At 41.7% G+C, this 16,276-nt stretch overlaps 1 protein-coding gene across 1 annotated transcript in view; it reads left to right on the top strand.

Annotated features, from left to right (window-relative positions):
* bmp6 (bone morphogenetic protein 6) overlaps positions 1-16,276 on the top strand; it is a gene marked incomplete at both ends in the record, with an annotated part of 48,609 nt that overhangs the window by 24,369 nt on the left and 7,964 nt on the right. Inside the window, 3 exons of the mRNA XM_083902050.1 lie at positions 4,807-4,999; positions 10,393-10,541; positions 11,618-11,815. Of these exons, the coding sequence (XP_083758176.1) occupies positions 4,807-4,999; positions 10,393-10,541; positions 11,618-11,815 (540 nt within the window). The remainder of the gene's footprint in view (positions 1-4,806; positions 5,000-10,392; positions 10,542-11,617; positions 11,816-16,276) is intronic.

Genomic DNA, 16,276 nt, shown 5'->3' with positions numbered 1-16,276 from the left:
CATGTTGTGTATGCAACTTGATTTTGGGGGAAAAGACAGAGGATCCCAGACGTATTGTGTTTGTGAGGTTTTAAACTGAGAGGGACCAATATCGGCAGACATTACGTAAAGTGAGTTGAAGATTCTGGTACTCTATTCTAATCCACATTGCATTATGGGGGATCACACAACTATTCCTGCACATGACAGAAGCCTCCATCTTTGGGCTTCTCCCTTTAGGGGTTGCCACAACAGATCGTCTGCCTCCATCTCTCTTGTGTTAGACCAACTGCCCTCAACAACATCCATGAACCTTCTCTGTGGTCTTCTTCTTTTCCTCCTGCCCGGCAGCTCCATCTTCAACATCCTTTGTTCAATCTCTTGGTCACGTGACCAAACCATCTTGACCTTGCCTCTCTTAGTTTATTTCTAAACCGTTCAACCGGAGCTGTCAAAGGAGATTGTTTCTCCTCTATTTCTCTCTCGGGGCTGAAAATTAACCCTCAAATTGTCAGATATGATCTGATAGCATAAATATTTTAGAAACACCATCCATAATGATCCATGTAGTTAATTTTTTAGTTGATGAGTAAATAAAGTATTTTGGCAAAGGGAGGTGGTTGTTGGTTGTTTTGCTCTGTGGTTGTGGTCCATGTGCCAGAAAGAAGGAGGGATTTGATGCAGACGGCCGTTCGCCAGCTGTCTCTCCGGGGGATTGGTTGGACGACATCAGGAGTGTGAGCTAAAGCACTGACCACTAACCGCAGACCACATACAAGCCAGCCAGTCAACCACTGCCAGGCCTCTCTTGCTTTTTTTGCTCCACATCCAAGATGTGAATTTGTCTGTCTTCCTTCCTTTCTTCCCTCCTTCCTTCCTTTTTCTACTTATAGCTTTCATCCCACTCTCTGCTCTTTTCTTATTCGTGCCTTTCCGTCGTACCTCTCAAGTTTTTTGCGGTTGCATCCTCGCGAACTGTTTGTCAGCGCCTGTTTTTTTAATTTTTACTCCAGAGATTGTGATCATCAATCACTGTCACATTGACTCTCATCTCCTCTCTTCTCTTGTCTGTCTGTTTGTGCACTCATCCTGCTTCTGTCTGCACACACAGCCTTCTTGGCCCGACGCTTCGCTCACTTGTCTTTCTTTCAGCGCAGAATTCCTTCTTTTGCCTCTTAAAGGCGCATACATGTCAGCGAATGGAAATCCGTGTGTGCTGTACATTCCAAAGTTTGCATAATTTCATATATCATGAGATTTATTTTTCCTCCGGATCCCATTCAGACTTGTTGTTCCCGTATGTGATCTGATCGCATGCAGGAGTATTCACACCTGGCATTAGAACGCAAAATTGTGTGTTTAACTGACTGCACAGATGTGTCTGCTGTCAGTGCGTTTGTGTGTGAGTGTATGCACGAGAGAGTGAGCGAGGAGTGAGAGGAGGAGGAGCTTGAGTGAATCAATGCTCTGCTGTAACATGAATTCATTTTTAAGCATTCGGGGGAAAAAAGTGTTCGAAAAAACAGATCAGACGATGTTATCTTATGTGTCCTGAGGACAGCTTGGTTTCATGTGTCCTCAAACCACCTTGTTTGTTGAGGATGCTTTATTGATGGATTGTTCGGTGCAATCACAGGATAACTCGTGAAGTAAACTAACACCAATGGTGACTCATTCTGAACCACAGGCTGTAAAGTTTGCCACCACACAAACAACAATGCAATATTCAAAGTCACTTCAGTCACATTCTTCCCATTCTGATGCTCAGTGTTAACTTTAGTCGTCTCGCTCGTATCTACGGGACTTGCTGAAAGGCATTGATTTGCTGCCATGTGATTGGCTAAATAGACATTTCACTTCAACATGTGTGTATACTCAGTATGTGCAGCCCGTGAATATAAGGAACATATGAACACATGTGAACGCTTGTATGTGGGTTGCTATAATAGGAGCAGGGAAGAAAAAAAAACCCAGCAGAACCACATGTTGTGCAGGTGGAAACAAGAGAACAGCTCCTGAAATCATAAATCTCACTCTCTTTCTCTCTCCATCTCTCCTCCCCTCATTGCATCCAAGACATTTATTTCACTTTCCTTCCCTTTTAGTCTTCACTTGGTCTTCATCTCCATCTTCATCTGGTCTTGTCATCTTATCCACTTTCTCAATCGTTATCATCTTCTCCGTTGTCATTTTAACACACATAAACTTTATTTGATCCGACATAAAAAAATTATACTTAAATCTTGCTGCCATTCCCGTTCCCATTCCATTTCAGCTTATCCAATTTTTAAAAATCAATTCTGAGGACTTTTTTTTTTTAGGGATTTGCAAAGTGAAAGACATTGGCAGTTGAGGACTAGGCTGTTAACAGCCGTGCTACTTCACTGGAACTGGTTATTGGAACACTGTGGCTATACTGAACAACTCCAGATTGTGTGTGTGTGTGTGTGTGTAGCCGGCACATTTTTGGCTACATTAAAGGGACAATGTGTAGTATTTATGGGTTTATATAACTCAAAATCCACTTATTTATACATGTTATGTGCTCCTGCATTGTTTAGTCGCTGTATAATAGTTTTTGTTTCATTTTCGTAGTGTTTCAAAAAGTCAGAACAAATCAAGCGTCGCTTTACTTGTAGCGGAAGTCCCGCCTCCGCTTCGTCTTCTACGGCCGCGGTAGCTCGCCCTCTCCCTCACCTCACGAACCTCATCTGCTGACACGGAGAAAGACGACGAGGACGACATTTGACCTGCTGCGGACACTGTAGCGCTCAGGGAAGGGAGGGGGTGAGCAGAGCAGCAGTTCTTTGTTGTAAATTTCAGCCTCTCCTCTAGATGGCACTATAAACTACTTACTTCACCTTTAAGTGAAAAAAAACATCAGTACAAGAGTCAAATAATGCACTTGTTGCGTTGTGCAGTTAAGAAAAAAAAAGTCTTTCACGCCAACATCATAGTTCACCAAACGGAAGCATGTTGGGCTCCTAAGTCCGAATTTTTTATCTTTTTCCTAGACGTCTGCAATCAATATACTGTGCAGTAAAGTAGTAAATATTTGATACATGTGGAACTCCTCCTGAATTCTTTTGTGCCAAACGGTCAGTAGATTCTCATATAGGGAATATGTAATTTAAAGCTGTTGGTCTTTGAGCTTGGGGGTGTTGAAGGGAGTGTTGTAAAGTAATTTAGAGATCCATGACCTCTGCTGAAGTCCTACACATACACACTCCCTCACGGAAGCTTAGCTGATCCACCAGACCCTGCAACACACACAGTTGCTGCAACATCTGCGCGTGTCTTTGCGTATGTGTGTGTGTGGGTGGCTCGTGGTGTGAGATGATGAAATGGTCACTGTCGCGTCCGATAGAAGTCACAGTGACGCTGATGTGAATAACATTGCGCTCTCTATAGGTGGTTTCCTTTGCCTCATTGGAAAGTGTTTGAAGAGCAGAGGCAGAGCTGGCTGAGAACTCGGCTCCTTCAATTATCATAAGCTGTTTTGGCAGAGTCACAGCACACACCTTTAGATTTTCCCCCAGTACTGCAGTGTCTCCCCTCCTTTCTTTGTCACGCAGGTTCGTTTACAAATTTGACCCCTGTTAGGTGTTGGTACTTTTGCAGGAGAGTGTGATTGGTTCCAGTTTTTCCCACATCAACACAATTTTCTCCTCGGCGATGACTCAGGGAATAAAATGTGTCATTGGTCCATTTTGGGTTGGTCCACACACCATAAAATTGCCAGTTTTTTGTTTTGGTTTGGTTTTTTTAAGCCTGGCTTGAGTACAAAACCAAAGTCTCATTACATCAGGTTTAGGCTGTAAATTCAGTCATCAAAATAAAATGAAATAAATGTGCAAAATGAGGCATAATGGAATGCTCCTTTTTACTTCTTGCAGTACCTGGGATATCTTTTGCATGAAATGTCTTAAGCTGCTTGACACAAACTAATTTGTCTTGTGTTAATGTAGGTGGACAACCTAAAAAATGTTTCTGTGGACTGCCTACAGTTTTGAAGGGGGGTGGACTGAAACAATATCTGGCTGGGAATTCAACTCCATCCTAGTCCTCAGTCACGCAAACAACCGTGCGGCTAATTTAAGCAATTTAATAATCCTGTTTGTTGATGTAAGTGGTTTGTAAATTAGGCCACTGTTCTGTTCATCTGGGAGGTTATCTGAATTTCAAAAAAAACTGCCATCACCAAAAGTTGTGTGTGTGTATACATATATGCCCCCCACTATATCTATTTCCCAGTTACTGTTGTGCGTCTGTCGACACACTGACGCTGCAGGCCCTTTTGCCGTGGGAGAGAAACCTCTAGCTGAGACTGAAACCAATTCCCCAGCGAGCACATTATCATTATGGTGCATATTGCACTTTAAAGCATAGAGGGAAACACTTGTGTTGGTTTTTGTCATTTCGCTTCGTCAGAAGTGGTCGCACAGTGTCTCCGAGTTTACTGCCACTGAAGAAATCATGGGCTTTTGCTTGAGACTGATGATAACAGGGGTTTATTTGGGGAAACAGGAAGCCATGAAACCTATTAGACCTAAGAAGTATAAATCATGTGATCGCTTTAAAGGCTTCTATGGTTGACCTCAGCGCAGTGTGTGAAGAGAATATCGACTCATCAATCACCTCTGTATTTTTAGACTGTAAATATGTTTGTAGAAAATGAACGTGAGATACGTTATTTAAAAGCTATAAAACTGTAAAGCTGGATATGTACAACGTGTATTATAGAGAATAACTTAATGCAGAGAGAGTAAATTTGTAGCCTTTCCTTTTTGGATAATATTGTGACGCCGTGTGTTTTCCATCCCACAGTGGAGTACGACAGCGAGTTCTCCCCACATCGGCGTCACCACAAGGAGTTTAAGTTCAATCTCTCGCAGATCCCTGAGGGTGAGGCCGTCACCGCAGCTGAGTTCCGTCTCTACAAGGAGTGCGTGAGCCCCACCTTCCGCAATGACACCTTCCTACTCAAAGTCTACCAGGTGCTTAAGGAGCATCCTGACAGGTACAACACACACATATATGCAAACAATGAACAGGATAATGATTTTTCTTTTCTTTTCTTTTCTTTTTTTTTATCTCTGCAACTAAATCCGTTGTAACATTCAAAGACGTTTCAAACCAGAATATCCCTGCCCTATTAGAATCCATCTAAACTTGAACACTGGTCATGGAAGGTCCACTGTGTACGAATTAGTGACATCTAATGGTGAGACTGCAAAATGCTCCACCGACTCCTCCTTTTCACAGGGAACTAGGTGGCCTTTACATACCAGGAATACCAGGTGCTTTACATCCATGAAGTCTAAGACAAACAGACTCAGAAACAGTTTCTATCCATCTGCCATCACCTGCTTAAATGCTGATAGACTGGATATTTTGATCTATGTCTTTGGTCCATATCAGGTTTATGTTTTCCTCCCAGTTCATTTTTGTTTTTGTCGTCTTTTTAACAAATTATACTTCTACATTTTCTATATTTTGTAAAAGTCTGCACTGGGAAACCTGTGTTGTGCAATGTCTCGTTGTCACAATTACAATAAAGATTCTGATTGTGATGTTTCAGTAAAAACCAAAATTGCACATAAATGGTTTATTTTAAGGCTGTGGAATTGTTGTTAAAGCAAATATATGCTTATAAAATCAAATTCATTGCCAGTTAACCCTCATAAATGTTACACACTGGACCTTTAAATTAAATCCTCAAACCCAAATAACCTGATTTGAAGAAAGCCACTGCTGAAAAAAAAAACACCCACTTACAGTAATGTAAGTGGGTGTAATGTGCTGCTGCTGTATACATTTAAATGCTCAACTTTTTTAAGTGTAAAGGAGAACCTACATACTGAAGTGTTTGGTTTATCTGTTCTGGTCTGCTGGAGAAACATGGTGGTCCAACATATAGACTCTGTGGAAGACGGTTATCTCCTGATCTACTTACAGAGACTCATTTAGCAAACTGCACATCATTATTCATTAATTCATTCATCTTCTACTGCTTTATCCTCCACATGAGGGTCGCAGGGTGCACTGGTGCCCTTCACCCTGGACAGGACACCAGTCCATCACAGGGCCACACAGATAAAGAACCATTCACTCTCACACCTACGGTACTGAAACTGAAACATTAACAAAATATTGTCTGGATACTGACCGTATCCACTCTTCTTTTGACACCAAAAGAAGAGTCTATATCTATAACCCATAACTGCATTATAAATTGATTCTTGGACTTGTTTTGTGAGTGTTTGGGTCTTAAAGGTGCATTATGTAATAAATATAAAGCAACTGGCCGTAAAATCCTCCTAATATGTCACAGAGACTCAGGAATAATGTTCATATAACAAACTGAACTCACCAACAACAACAGTACAGCCAAAATATTTGCATTAAAAAAAATATTTTGCAGACTGCAAATCATGTTTATGTTTTGAAATCATGTTTTTCGGCATGTGGCGCCACCTACCGCCGTCTACCAATCATTGCATTCAGTAGAGTCTCAGCTGCGGTGCAACCACGGGTTGCCAGTTACGTCAGAAAATGAAACCTAAAAGACCTATGTATTTTGAATTTGAATGTAGTAACGGTTTTTGGCCACATTCTTACATATGGCACCTTTAATGTTTGAGCAACAGTTTTACTATGTTTTTATAGCAGATAAATATGACGGTAGTTTTCTGGCCGAACCTGTTTAACAGTTTAAGCAATGCAGTTTTAGTTTTTTTGTGCATAATTTTATACGCGTCCTCAACTTCACTGGAAACTCCTGAGTGAAATCATCGACTTTTGTGGTGTTTTAACTGCACTTGGCCGTGCAACATGCTCGTGCATTAATCCACCCCTCGGGTGGGTGCTGATGGTTTGCTGAGCGGTTGCACTGTGGTTTTACTGGGAATCAGCAAGTCAACAAGAAACGGGAAGGTAATGAAAACAGCGAGTGTGCTCAGGCGACTTTTCTTTTTTTTGTTTCTCTCAGCACAAAAAGGTCAGGATTATGTCGTTGCCTCACCCTGTGCGTGTCTCGCTATCTCGCTGTCATTCCCCCTGTGCCGTTGCACAGACTCTGAGCTCTTGCTATGTTTATCGTGTCAAAGGAAGCAAAACCACGTTTTACAGAAATAGCACAGCTTCAAAAAGAAAGTGAGCACAGGTAATACAGGACAAACATTTACACAACATCAGCAGGGGTAAATAAGCATCCACTGAGATTTCTCGATGATATTTGTGTTTTATCAGCTTGTCCAGAACTAACACTGAGAATATGCATTTGTAGCGTTTATATTTTAACACCTGATATAGACGTGTACGTTTTGCTGACCAGTGGTTATCCACCAAAGCATTTTTGTGCCTGAAAGCTGTTGATGTCTACAGAGCATTGTCAAACTAATAATATTATCTTGTTCTGACTAACATCAAGAAACAGCTATAGGTGGGGTCCCTCTAACACCAGATGTTCTCCGTCTGTAGCTGATCCACTTTAATGTCCTTTGAGAACCTCGGCTGTAGATGTTGTCGAAGTATATCCTGTCCCTCTGTCTGTGCAAATGTTTTCTGAGAGAATCAGGAGCTCTGGAGCATTTCTGTGCTGCATTCCTTCATCCCTGCAATGGGTGGTTTGTGCTTCCCGGGCCTGGAGGTAAAGCCTTTTATTTTTGGAGATATTTGGAGATTAAAGGGCACATATATCTCCAATTTCTGTATTATTATAGGACAGTTTTTTTTTTCACCCAGAAGAAAATTACAGCCTGGGTGGTGGCTTTGTCAGGTGGAGTAAAAATGGCTCATGCTATCGCATACTTGTAGATGTGCGGTGGTTTATAAGAGGCAATGTTAATTGTAAAATCTTGTTGTTGTTTTGTTTAATTTTTCTATCTCCTGTAATTGTCCAGTCAGCAGGGAGCCCACTAACTTTCACATGCCTCTCTTTCCCCGTGAAAACCTGACTTCTGCTTTGACTCAGAGCTGTAATGATAGAGCACTAATTAGTCTCACACCCTTTGTACTTTTCATTTGATTGGGGTGGTTTCGCTAACAGCTGACAAGGAATGTGTGGGACTGCAGTGCCAAAAATGTGGCCGGTCTGACAGTCCTGGGCGTTTTTTTTTTCTGCAAATGCTGCTGTTACTAAAAAAGAAAAACCCAGTCAGAAATATTTTAACATCTTGTGTCTGTGCCTTACACGATGATTCAATAATGTATAATTATAACAGAGTAATACATTATTTATTGAATGGGGAACACCTGTAACCTTTCCCTCCAGATGTCGGACTTACACTTTGCTTTAACAAGCTCACAAATACTTTTTTTTTTTTTTTCAGATTGTAAAAGCATGAAAGCATGTACGCAATAACAAGGACTGCTATGAGCTTCACTCTCCCATTGTACATTTTTAACAACCGTCACTGACAAGACTTGTAAAGGAGATTTACTGGAGCAAAAACACAACTTTGACACTTGACCTCATTATTCCAGTTCATTTAAGCAGTCAGTCAATACGAGCTTTTACAGTAGAGGCTCAGTAGCGTTCGCTCTGCACCGAGCTACTGGATGATCCGTCGTTCATCAGTTGAACTTTCTCACACGTAGTCACTCGCACACTTGACGGTCATGGGAAATTTGGTGTTCACTATCTTGTCCAAAGACACTTTCAGGATAATATGATGAGTATTGCGTCTGGAGGTGCGTCTCTGCATGAGATGAGTTCACAACAGCAGGAGAATTTCTGGAGGATCCAGGCATGGGGTTCTTTATGGTAGCTACTGGTTTTTAATGGTGCCGTTTTCCTTCTTCTTTTGTGTGTGCACCTTGTCTAATGTTCAGTTGTGTACCGATGGGTCAGTTTTTTTTGTCTTGGAGAGGACAATAAAGTACATATCTATTTATATCCAACCATCAGTCACTTGCTTCGTTCTCCCATGAGCTCAGCGGGACATTGTGTGGACAGTTAGAATAAGGAGAATCTGTGGAGAAAGCGATAAATAACCTCTGTGGACATAATGCCTTTACGTTCTGACCTTGTATGAGCTTTAGTCCCGAGAGATCTGGTCATATGTGGACAGCACTATACGTACGACGCACACACAGCAGTAACTGGATTTCACCTCCCTCACGCTGTATTCAACGATGCACCGTTCAAGAGAACACAATGATGGTTTTTTGACTAGTTTGATGTGTCCAGAGAGAGGGAGAAAATAAGCTGTACTCACGCTGCTGTAACATGAAACGTGTTTTTTTGGTTTTGGTCGGTGTTAACTTATGTTTAAGGTTACACACTTATGTATTGGTGCTGATTTGTGTATGTAATACTTTCAGTCCACTTTGAGGATGTCAGCTGAGGAGGTAGTCGCTAATGTGTCCCAATTTAAGGAGAATGTGGCCTCAAGTGTCCTCAAATCTACTTTGATTTCTGGTCGCAGTTTCTGTGACCAGATCTGAGGACGTATTCAGGGGCACATTGGTTGCTCTCAACGTTTACTTAGTGCCGTCTCAGGACTGGGTCTTAGTGGTGTAGCCTTCACCGAACAATCTCAGGAGTCTTTCATTTAGTGCTGGTCTGAAAAAGCAGCTCTCTATATGCCAGAGATGGGATTGGCAATCTCTTAATTAGTGGATCAGCTGTGTCTCCTGACCTAAAACCACCCCTCAGATATATGTGTGTGTGTGTGTGTGTTTGTGTGTGTGAGGAAAAACAAGGTTTGGAGGCACATACGGAAACCATCAGAGGCACTGTCATTAATGACCAATAAAGAGAGGCTGCTGATGCATAACTGCAGGGGCATTCTCCGAACACCTGGATGATTGCGCGGCTTTGATGTCTGCTCTGGAGGAAGGTCTGACAGAGCCGATGCTATGTTATTACTACTGTAATTGGACAGCCGAAGGACATGCCCTCTTATCACTCGCACTCTTGTCTTTTCTTTTCGCGTCCTCTTTCTTCATTAAATACAGGGTGTTTGGTCTTTCCGTTTGACACACGCAGCAGTTAAAATTGACTCAAACACCTCCAACATGCTTTAACTTGTGATAACATTAGTTTAGAAGCCATCTAATGCAACAACATCTAGAAAATGAGGGGACAAGCAACAGAGGTACGGACAGAGGGCAGGAAAAGTCGGGATGATTGGTCACCGTAGATGCACAGTAATCCTTAAACTCTGAAACTCGTGGGAACTTGGTTTAGACTCAAAGTAATCCCAATCTGACTAAGTAAGGCTTAGATAGAGTATTAGAGACAAGTGACCAACACGAGCATCATCCTTTTCCACTTGCTTGGATTGTCTTTGTGTTTCATTTCATTCTGCAAACTGCTTCTTGTAAAGATAGAAGTTTCTATACCTTTTAAAAAACATATTTAATCCAATATATTAATTCTTCTGTGTCATCCTCTTGTTCTCCCAGAGAGGCAGACCTGTTCTTGTTGGAGTCTCGCAGCCTGTGGGCAGCAGAGGAAGGCTGGCTGGAGTTTGACATCACCGCCACCAGCAACCTGTGGGTGATGAGTCCAGTGCACAACCTTGGTTTGCAGATCAGCCTGGAGACCAGCAGCGGTGAGGAATCACGATGACACACAGTGTTGAGTAGCGAGGACAATTCCAATGTACGATTAAGACAGTTAATTTAGAAGCTTTTATTTCATGCTGTTTACAGCTAAATGTGTAAAATAAAAACTGAGGACTGAGAATTTTTTGAATCCACTGTTACATGTCACCCAAGTAACATTTTTTGTTTAAATATTTAATGGCTGTGTGACCGTCTACATTTGGTTTAAGGCCCAGGCTTCACCTGTGAAGAAGGCATTTAAAACCAGAGAGCCTTCTATAGGACAAAACCAGATCATTTCTCAATCTGAGAAAACGCAAGCCCTGAAATTTCATTGCAGTCGTCGACAGTACGGTACAGAAGCTCAGACTGGAATTTTTGAGTTTGCGCCACAAAAGGTTTCGTGAAGGACAGATGAGACCAGGATGAACCGCGGAGAGGATGTGTTCATGATCCAAAGCATACAAGATCATCGTTGAAGCAAGGAGGAGGTGGCGTCATGGCTGCTTCTGGGATGAGCTCTTGATGATGTAACTCAAAATGGCACCCACCGAATGAATTCGGAATTTTGTCTGCCAGTTAAGTAAAAAAAAAAAAAACTATCGTGCAGCAAAGCAGCGATCCGGAACACTCTTTATCTCAGGGGTTAAAGGTTTAACACTGGCATTGTCAGTCTCTTGCCACTGTGTGAAGACAGGAACATTCTCAAATGAATAAGAAGTTGGCTGTGGTGCAGTACAAAGCTGGAAAAACAGTTAGATGATGTCAGTGTGTCACAGGCTATAGATATAGGCTGCCTCCTACTATGTTATTTACTTAAATTCACCTTAAAACTGTCTGTTTCTTTAGTTTCTAAAAGTGGCACAATCCTTACTTTATACTCATATTTCAAGAAAAACAAATGAATTGATGCTTCAGATCTTTTTAAGGGATTGTGAGACACAGTGATCAATTGGACAATTGGTGTCTCATATCTTTAGTCATCTGCTGCTACAGTGTCAGTATCCTCTCATTTTCATTCTGTCTTTTTGAAAAACAATTCTTGCCATGTGTAATTTCCGAGGTGCTATCCCGTCTCCAACAGGACAGAGCATCACTTCCAAAGAGGCGGGACTTGTGGGACGCGACGGCGCGCTGGAGAAACAGCCTTTCATGGTGGCGTTCTTCAAAGTCAGCGAAGTGTACATCCGCACCACCCGCTCCACTGGCGGCAAACGGCGACAGCAGAATCGCAACCGGTCTGCACAACCACAGGACGGATCCAGAGGGCTGGGCCCAGCAGGTCAGTCTGACCATAAATTTAAACAACCACATCCCAAAGTGTGACCTTGAACACATTCAGACACTCAACTGATGAAAAGTGTTGTTTAGATGTTGGGTTTTCTGATTAGATTTGGATTTGTTATGTGACGTGATACAACTGTGAAGAGATGTCATGATTGACTTGCAGTGTGTTGAAGTGTATGAGATATTGATACCATAGCTTTAACCTTAATCACAAATACTAACTTTGGCTCCAGTGTAAGACTCCTGTCCTTACTCAGATTCAGGATATTTTAGCTTTATTTCTGTACAGTGGAAATAAGTGGAAACACATCCTCTCTGAAGAGGATTTAGAGTTGGATCCGATGTTTGGCTTTGAATTTAGGCTTTAAATAATAAAGCGGAGTATTAGATCTATAAGATCTATAGGTAGATGGGGTTAGTATAACACAGAGGGGTCGTCGAATCACAGTCGTTGGTCGTTTCGCCTTCTTTCTGCTCAGCAGATGACGTAATGAACAGGTATAATCCTGATATTATGAGCCGTGCACACTGCTGCGCTCACACAAATTAAATCGAGCCCTAATCCTGTCACCAATCACCTGCTGTGTAAGAGCAACTGCACTTTAGCTTTAAAGATGCTCCTGTGAGGCTTCATTGTGTGACTTGTGCAGCTTGACATGAAGCTAATACTCGGTGAGTCTAATCCTGGACTAATTTGACAGATGAAGCAGTTTGGTAATAACAAGCTGTCATAGCTTGAAGCTTTGACACTATTGCGTATCAAAGCAGTGTCTTGAGTCTCAGGTGCTACGATAAACTTTTTTTTTTTTTTTTTTTTTTTTTTAAAGAAGATAAACAATAAGAACAATAAAATAATTTTCTCATGGATACAGAATAGTATAATTGTACATGAAATACAAATTAAATCAGCTTTAACTTAATCTTGTATTGAAATACAGTAAATGTGAGTGACTTCGTTCTTCAAAGCACACTGCTGTGTTTAAAACATCCAATAAGGCTGTATATTTGACCCAACGGCAGCTTAACTTCCGCACACCTGTTTTCAAGACTTATGTTGTAGTTGTGATAAATGAAGCGTTAAGTGTTTCTGAGACGCTCTCTCTCTTCTGCGGCCACAGTGCTGTCAACCAAAGCCCGTGCTTATACCAAACAGGTCTGTCTGCAAGGGCCAGAACCGAGCCAAATCTAAATCTTACATCAGGTTTAGACACATCAGACTCCGACACAGAGCCACATTCGACCCGGCTTGGCCGGCTATCTGAGAAACCATTTACCTCCGCTTTGCTGCTTCTGCTACTGTGTCTAATGACTCCACCATCTGTGTGGCATGCAGACGAGTCTGTGGGACAAGTTGGGTTTGTTTTCACTGCTGCTCTCTGAAAATCCTTCACTTTGATTTGTTTGCTCTGTTTTCTGTTTGTTATAGAGCATCTTCTCTTTGCATTCTTGGGCTTGTGTTACGCACAGTTGAATACACAACAGTGTATTAAGGCCACCTGCAGTTGTACACACGGTGCCTTGTAAACTTGACCCTAGGGTCAATTCTTTGAATAATCAGCATTGGCCAATGTATTATTGTATTTTCCCGTTACACATACATGGCATCAGTCCACAGTATTGAAACAAGTTCACAAACAAGTTACATTTTTCACAGAAACGTAATAAATGGTGTCAAAGTTTTTTTTGCCACCTGTTTCATGTATTCAATAGTTTACTTATACATTATATTTGTTTAAAATACACAAGTACAGACGTAAAAATACTGGCATTAACAAAAGGGATCATAGATGAGCCATCAATTGCTGTGATCATCATAGAAAAAACCCACATGTGCCGACCTCTAAACTTGACAGCAGCCTGCTTTCATGTCTCAGTTTGTATCAAGGGAAACGTTCTGCAAAGTGAATCTGCTCAAAAAATCTAACAAGGACAATCTGTTAAATATGCATCCTGGAGGGCTGGACTTTACATAACCCAAAACATCAAGACCTCTCCACCTCACCACTCGGGACGATGGGGAGTGTAAATATTTAGATCCTGCACAGGAAGCTGGGAGGCCCCCCTCGCGACAGCCGAGTGTCCACAGCCAGCAGTGGACTGCTGGGATTGGATGGGATGGGAGGATCCGTGTGGAATTCAGGAGGGCATATGGTTTCAATACCGCATCACTCACTCCAGAGACGGGGAGGAGGACAGGATGGATGGGGAGAGCATCCGTCTTGTGGACCGCTCACGGGGAGAAACAAAATATGGACAGTGTCCCCCCCAGTTTCTCTTTAGCATGGGGCTACAGTGCATCAGCTCAGGCCACCGCCGCTCCAACTAAAAGGAGCACTTCACTGAAAATTCACCTTACTGTCCCAGCAGAAAGAAAAACATTGGATCTAAAGGCTTAAAGGCGGCAACGTGTTTGTTTTTAATTACACTAGTTTCCTATTTTCCAAATAGAACCTTTAAAAAAAAAAAAGAGGAATTTTGTCACTTGACTGTGTGTTCTCTAAAAATAATTTCCCTCCTCTCCCTAAATTGTACACTCCTGACCTGTGAGGTTAACCACTGCACTGATCTGTGTGTTGCCATTTTATCTTCGTTTTAACACTCCCTGACACCGTCACAGCTACTTCTGTCTGCAGAGCAACGCTTTATCAGACTAAAAACAACACTTTTCATCACTGTACAGTGATAATATGGCAATATTTTTGTATTAAAGACAATAATATAAGATAATAATATTGTAATACCATCTCATTGTCATGTCTTATTATCATTTGTAAGCTATGACCTGGAAATAATCTTAGAAATAACTTAACATAGTAATATTACCAAGCTGGAAATTGCATAAGAAATAAGATGCTGTTATTATAATATTAATACCTCCTATTACAAAACCGGGCGGCGGTGACTCAGAGGTAGAAAAGGTTGTTGGATTGATCCCCGGCTGCACTGGTCTACGTGCCTATGTGCACCGTTCCAAGACACTTAACCCCAAGTTGCTCCTGACGGCTGTGCCAGCAGCGTATGTCACTTGTAAGTCACTTTGGATAAAAGTGTCAGCCAAATGACTAAAAATTAAATAAAGTTTTTAAAACCATTGGCCTATTTCTACCAAATTGTTCCCACACTGTTTCTCAGGACATTTAACAGCATTTTTTAACTATGAAACTGTATTTTCTTAAACCCTGTGATGTTTTTTGTTCTTGGTTTTTCCCCTCACTTTTACTGTTGCAATGAGATGGATGTAATATGATGTAAAAAATTAAATGTTTTCAAGATGTCAATATAGGGACCAGCTCAGCCAAATGCGTTTCAGTGGGATTAATTTTGAGGTGATGATGTGATTACATTTACAAGAAATCATCTTTGTTTGACATTTTTCGCTCACAAAGAGGCAGAGTTTGTTGAATTTGTAGACCGAGCAAACTCTGCCTCACATCGTGTGTTTTCTTGTGCAATGAACAAATTTGCCATTTCTCATTAGCAAACGTGGAATGACGGGGAGATTGTGTGAGCGTTTTTTTTTCTTTTTTTTGTCCCACACCTCTTTGTGTGCAGCCTTCTCTTCTGTGCACAGCAAAAAGAACAATACAACACCTTTTAAAGGTAATTTAGGGTTTTATGGGCAAAGAAGGCGAGGGAGGTACGGGGAGTCGGGCTGGGCTTCGGCTGCGGGGGAAGTTAACAACCATCCAGGGAAGGAATATCACGTCCCAGTGTAGCACAGGCTGCCTGTAAGCCCTGTAATTAGGCCTATCCAGTCATTAGCTGCGCAGCTAAAAGACTGACCACGCTAACAATATCGCTTAAAGAATTATAATAACACAGCACTGAGCCAGCTGTGTTTTTTCATCTGTCTCTGTCCTCCTCCCTCCTCCTCATTCTCCTCGCTCCTTTTCCCCACCCGACCTCCTTTTGTTTACTGTTGGAGTAATTAGACATAGTGGAGCTCCCTCGCAGGGTTTAATAACCGCTGTGATGAAAGACAGGAAGAAAGATAAAACTTCAGTAGTAGTGGTTGCTGGGTGGGAGAAGAGAGAGAGAGAGAGAGACAACAGTGACATTTTCCTTTCATGTCCTCATAGCCGTTGGGACTCTCTCCTTCCTTCTCCCGAGACTTTATTTTCAATGTTGGACGCATGGAGTTCGCCACCACCATCACTACCACCTCTATGAGAGCTCATGTCATTTCTACAGTAAAGCTGCAATTTTTTTTTCTCGAAAATGAGTAAGGAGTTGAGAAATTTCTCGAGCAAACTATAGACTTAGTGGTGAGGGAGATTGTGGCTGACCATAATGTCACACATACACACACAGATACATACAGTACTTCTTACACAGAACAGCGAGGCTAAAACACATGACCTGGCATCTTTTTAATTCCCTATATTTTCCATGCAACATGTGGTATGTGTTAGGATTGCACATTTCCTCAATAGTTTAACAGGTAATGATCATTAAT

Source organism: Microchirus variegatus, assembly GCF_963457635.1.
Source record: "Microchirus variegatus genome assembly, chromosome: 15".
Taxonomy (NCBI): domain Eukaryota; kingdom Metazoa; phylum Chordata; class Actinopteri; order Pleuronectiformes; family Soleidae; genus Microchirus; species Microchirus variegatus.
Note: the sequence above shows the minus strand (reverse complement) of the source record. Positions and strands in the feature narration are given on the sequence as shown.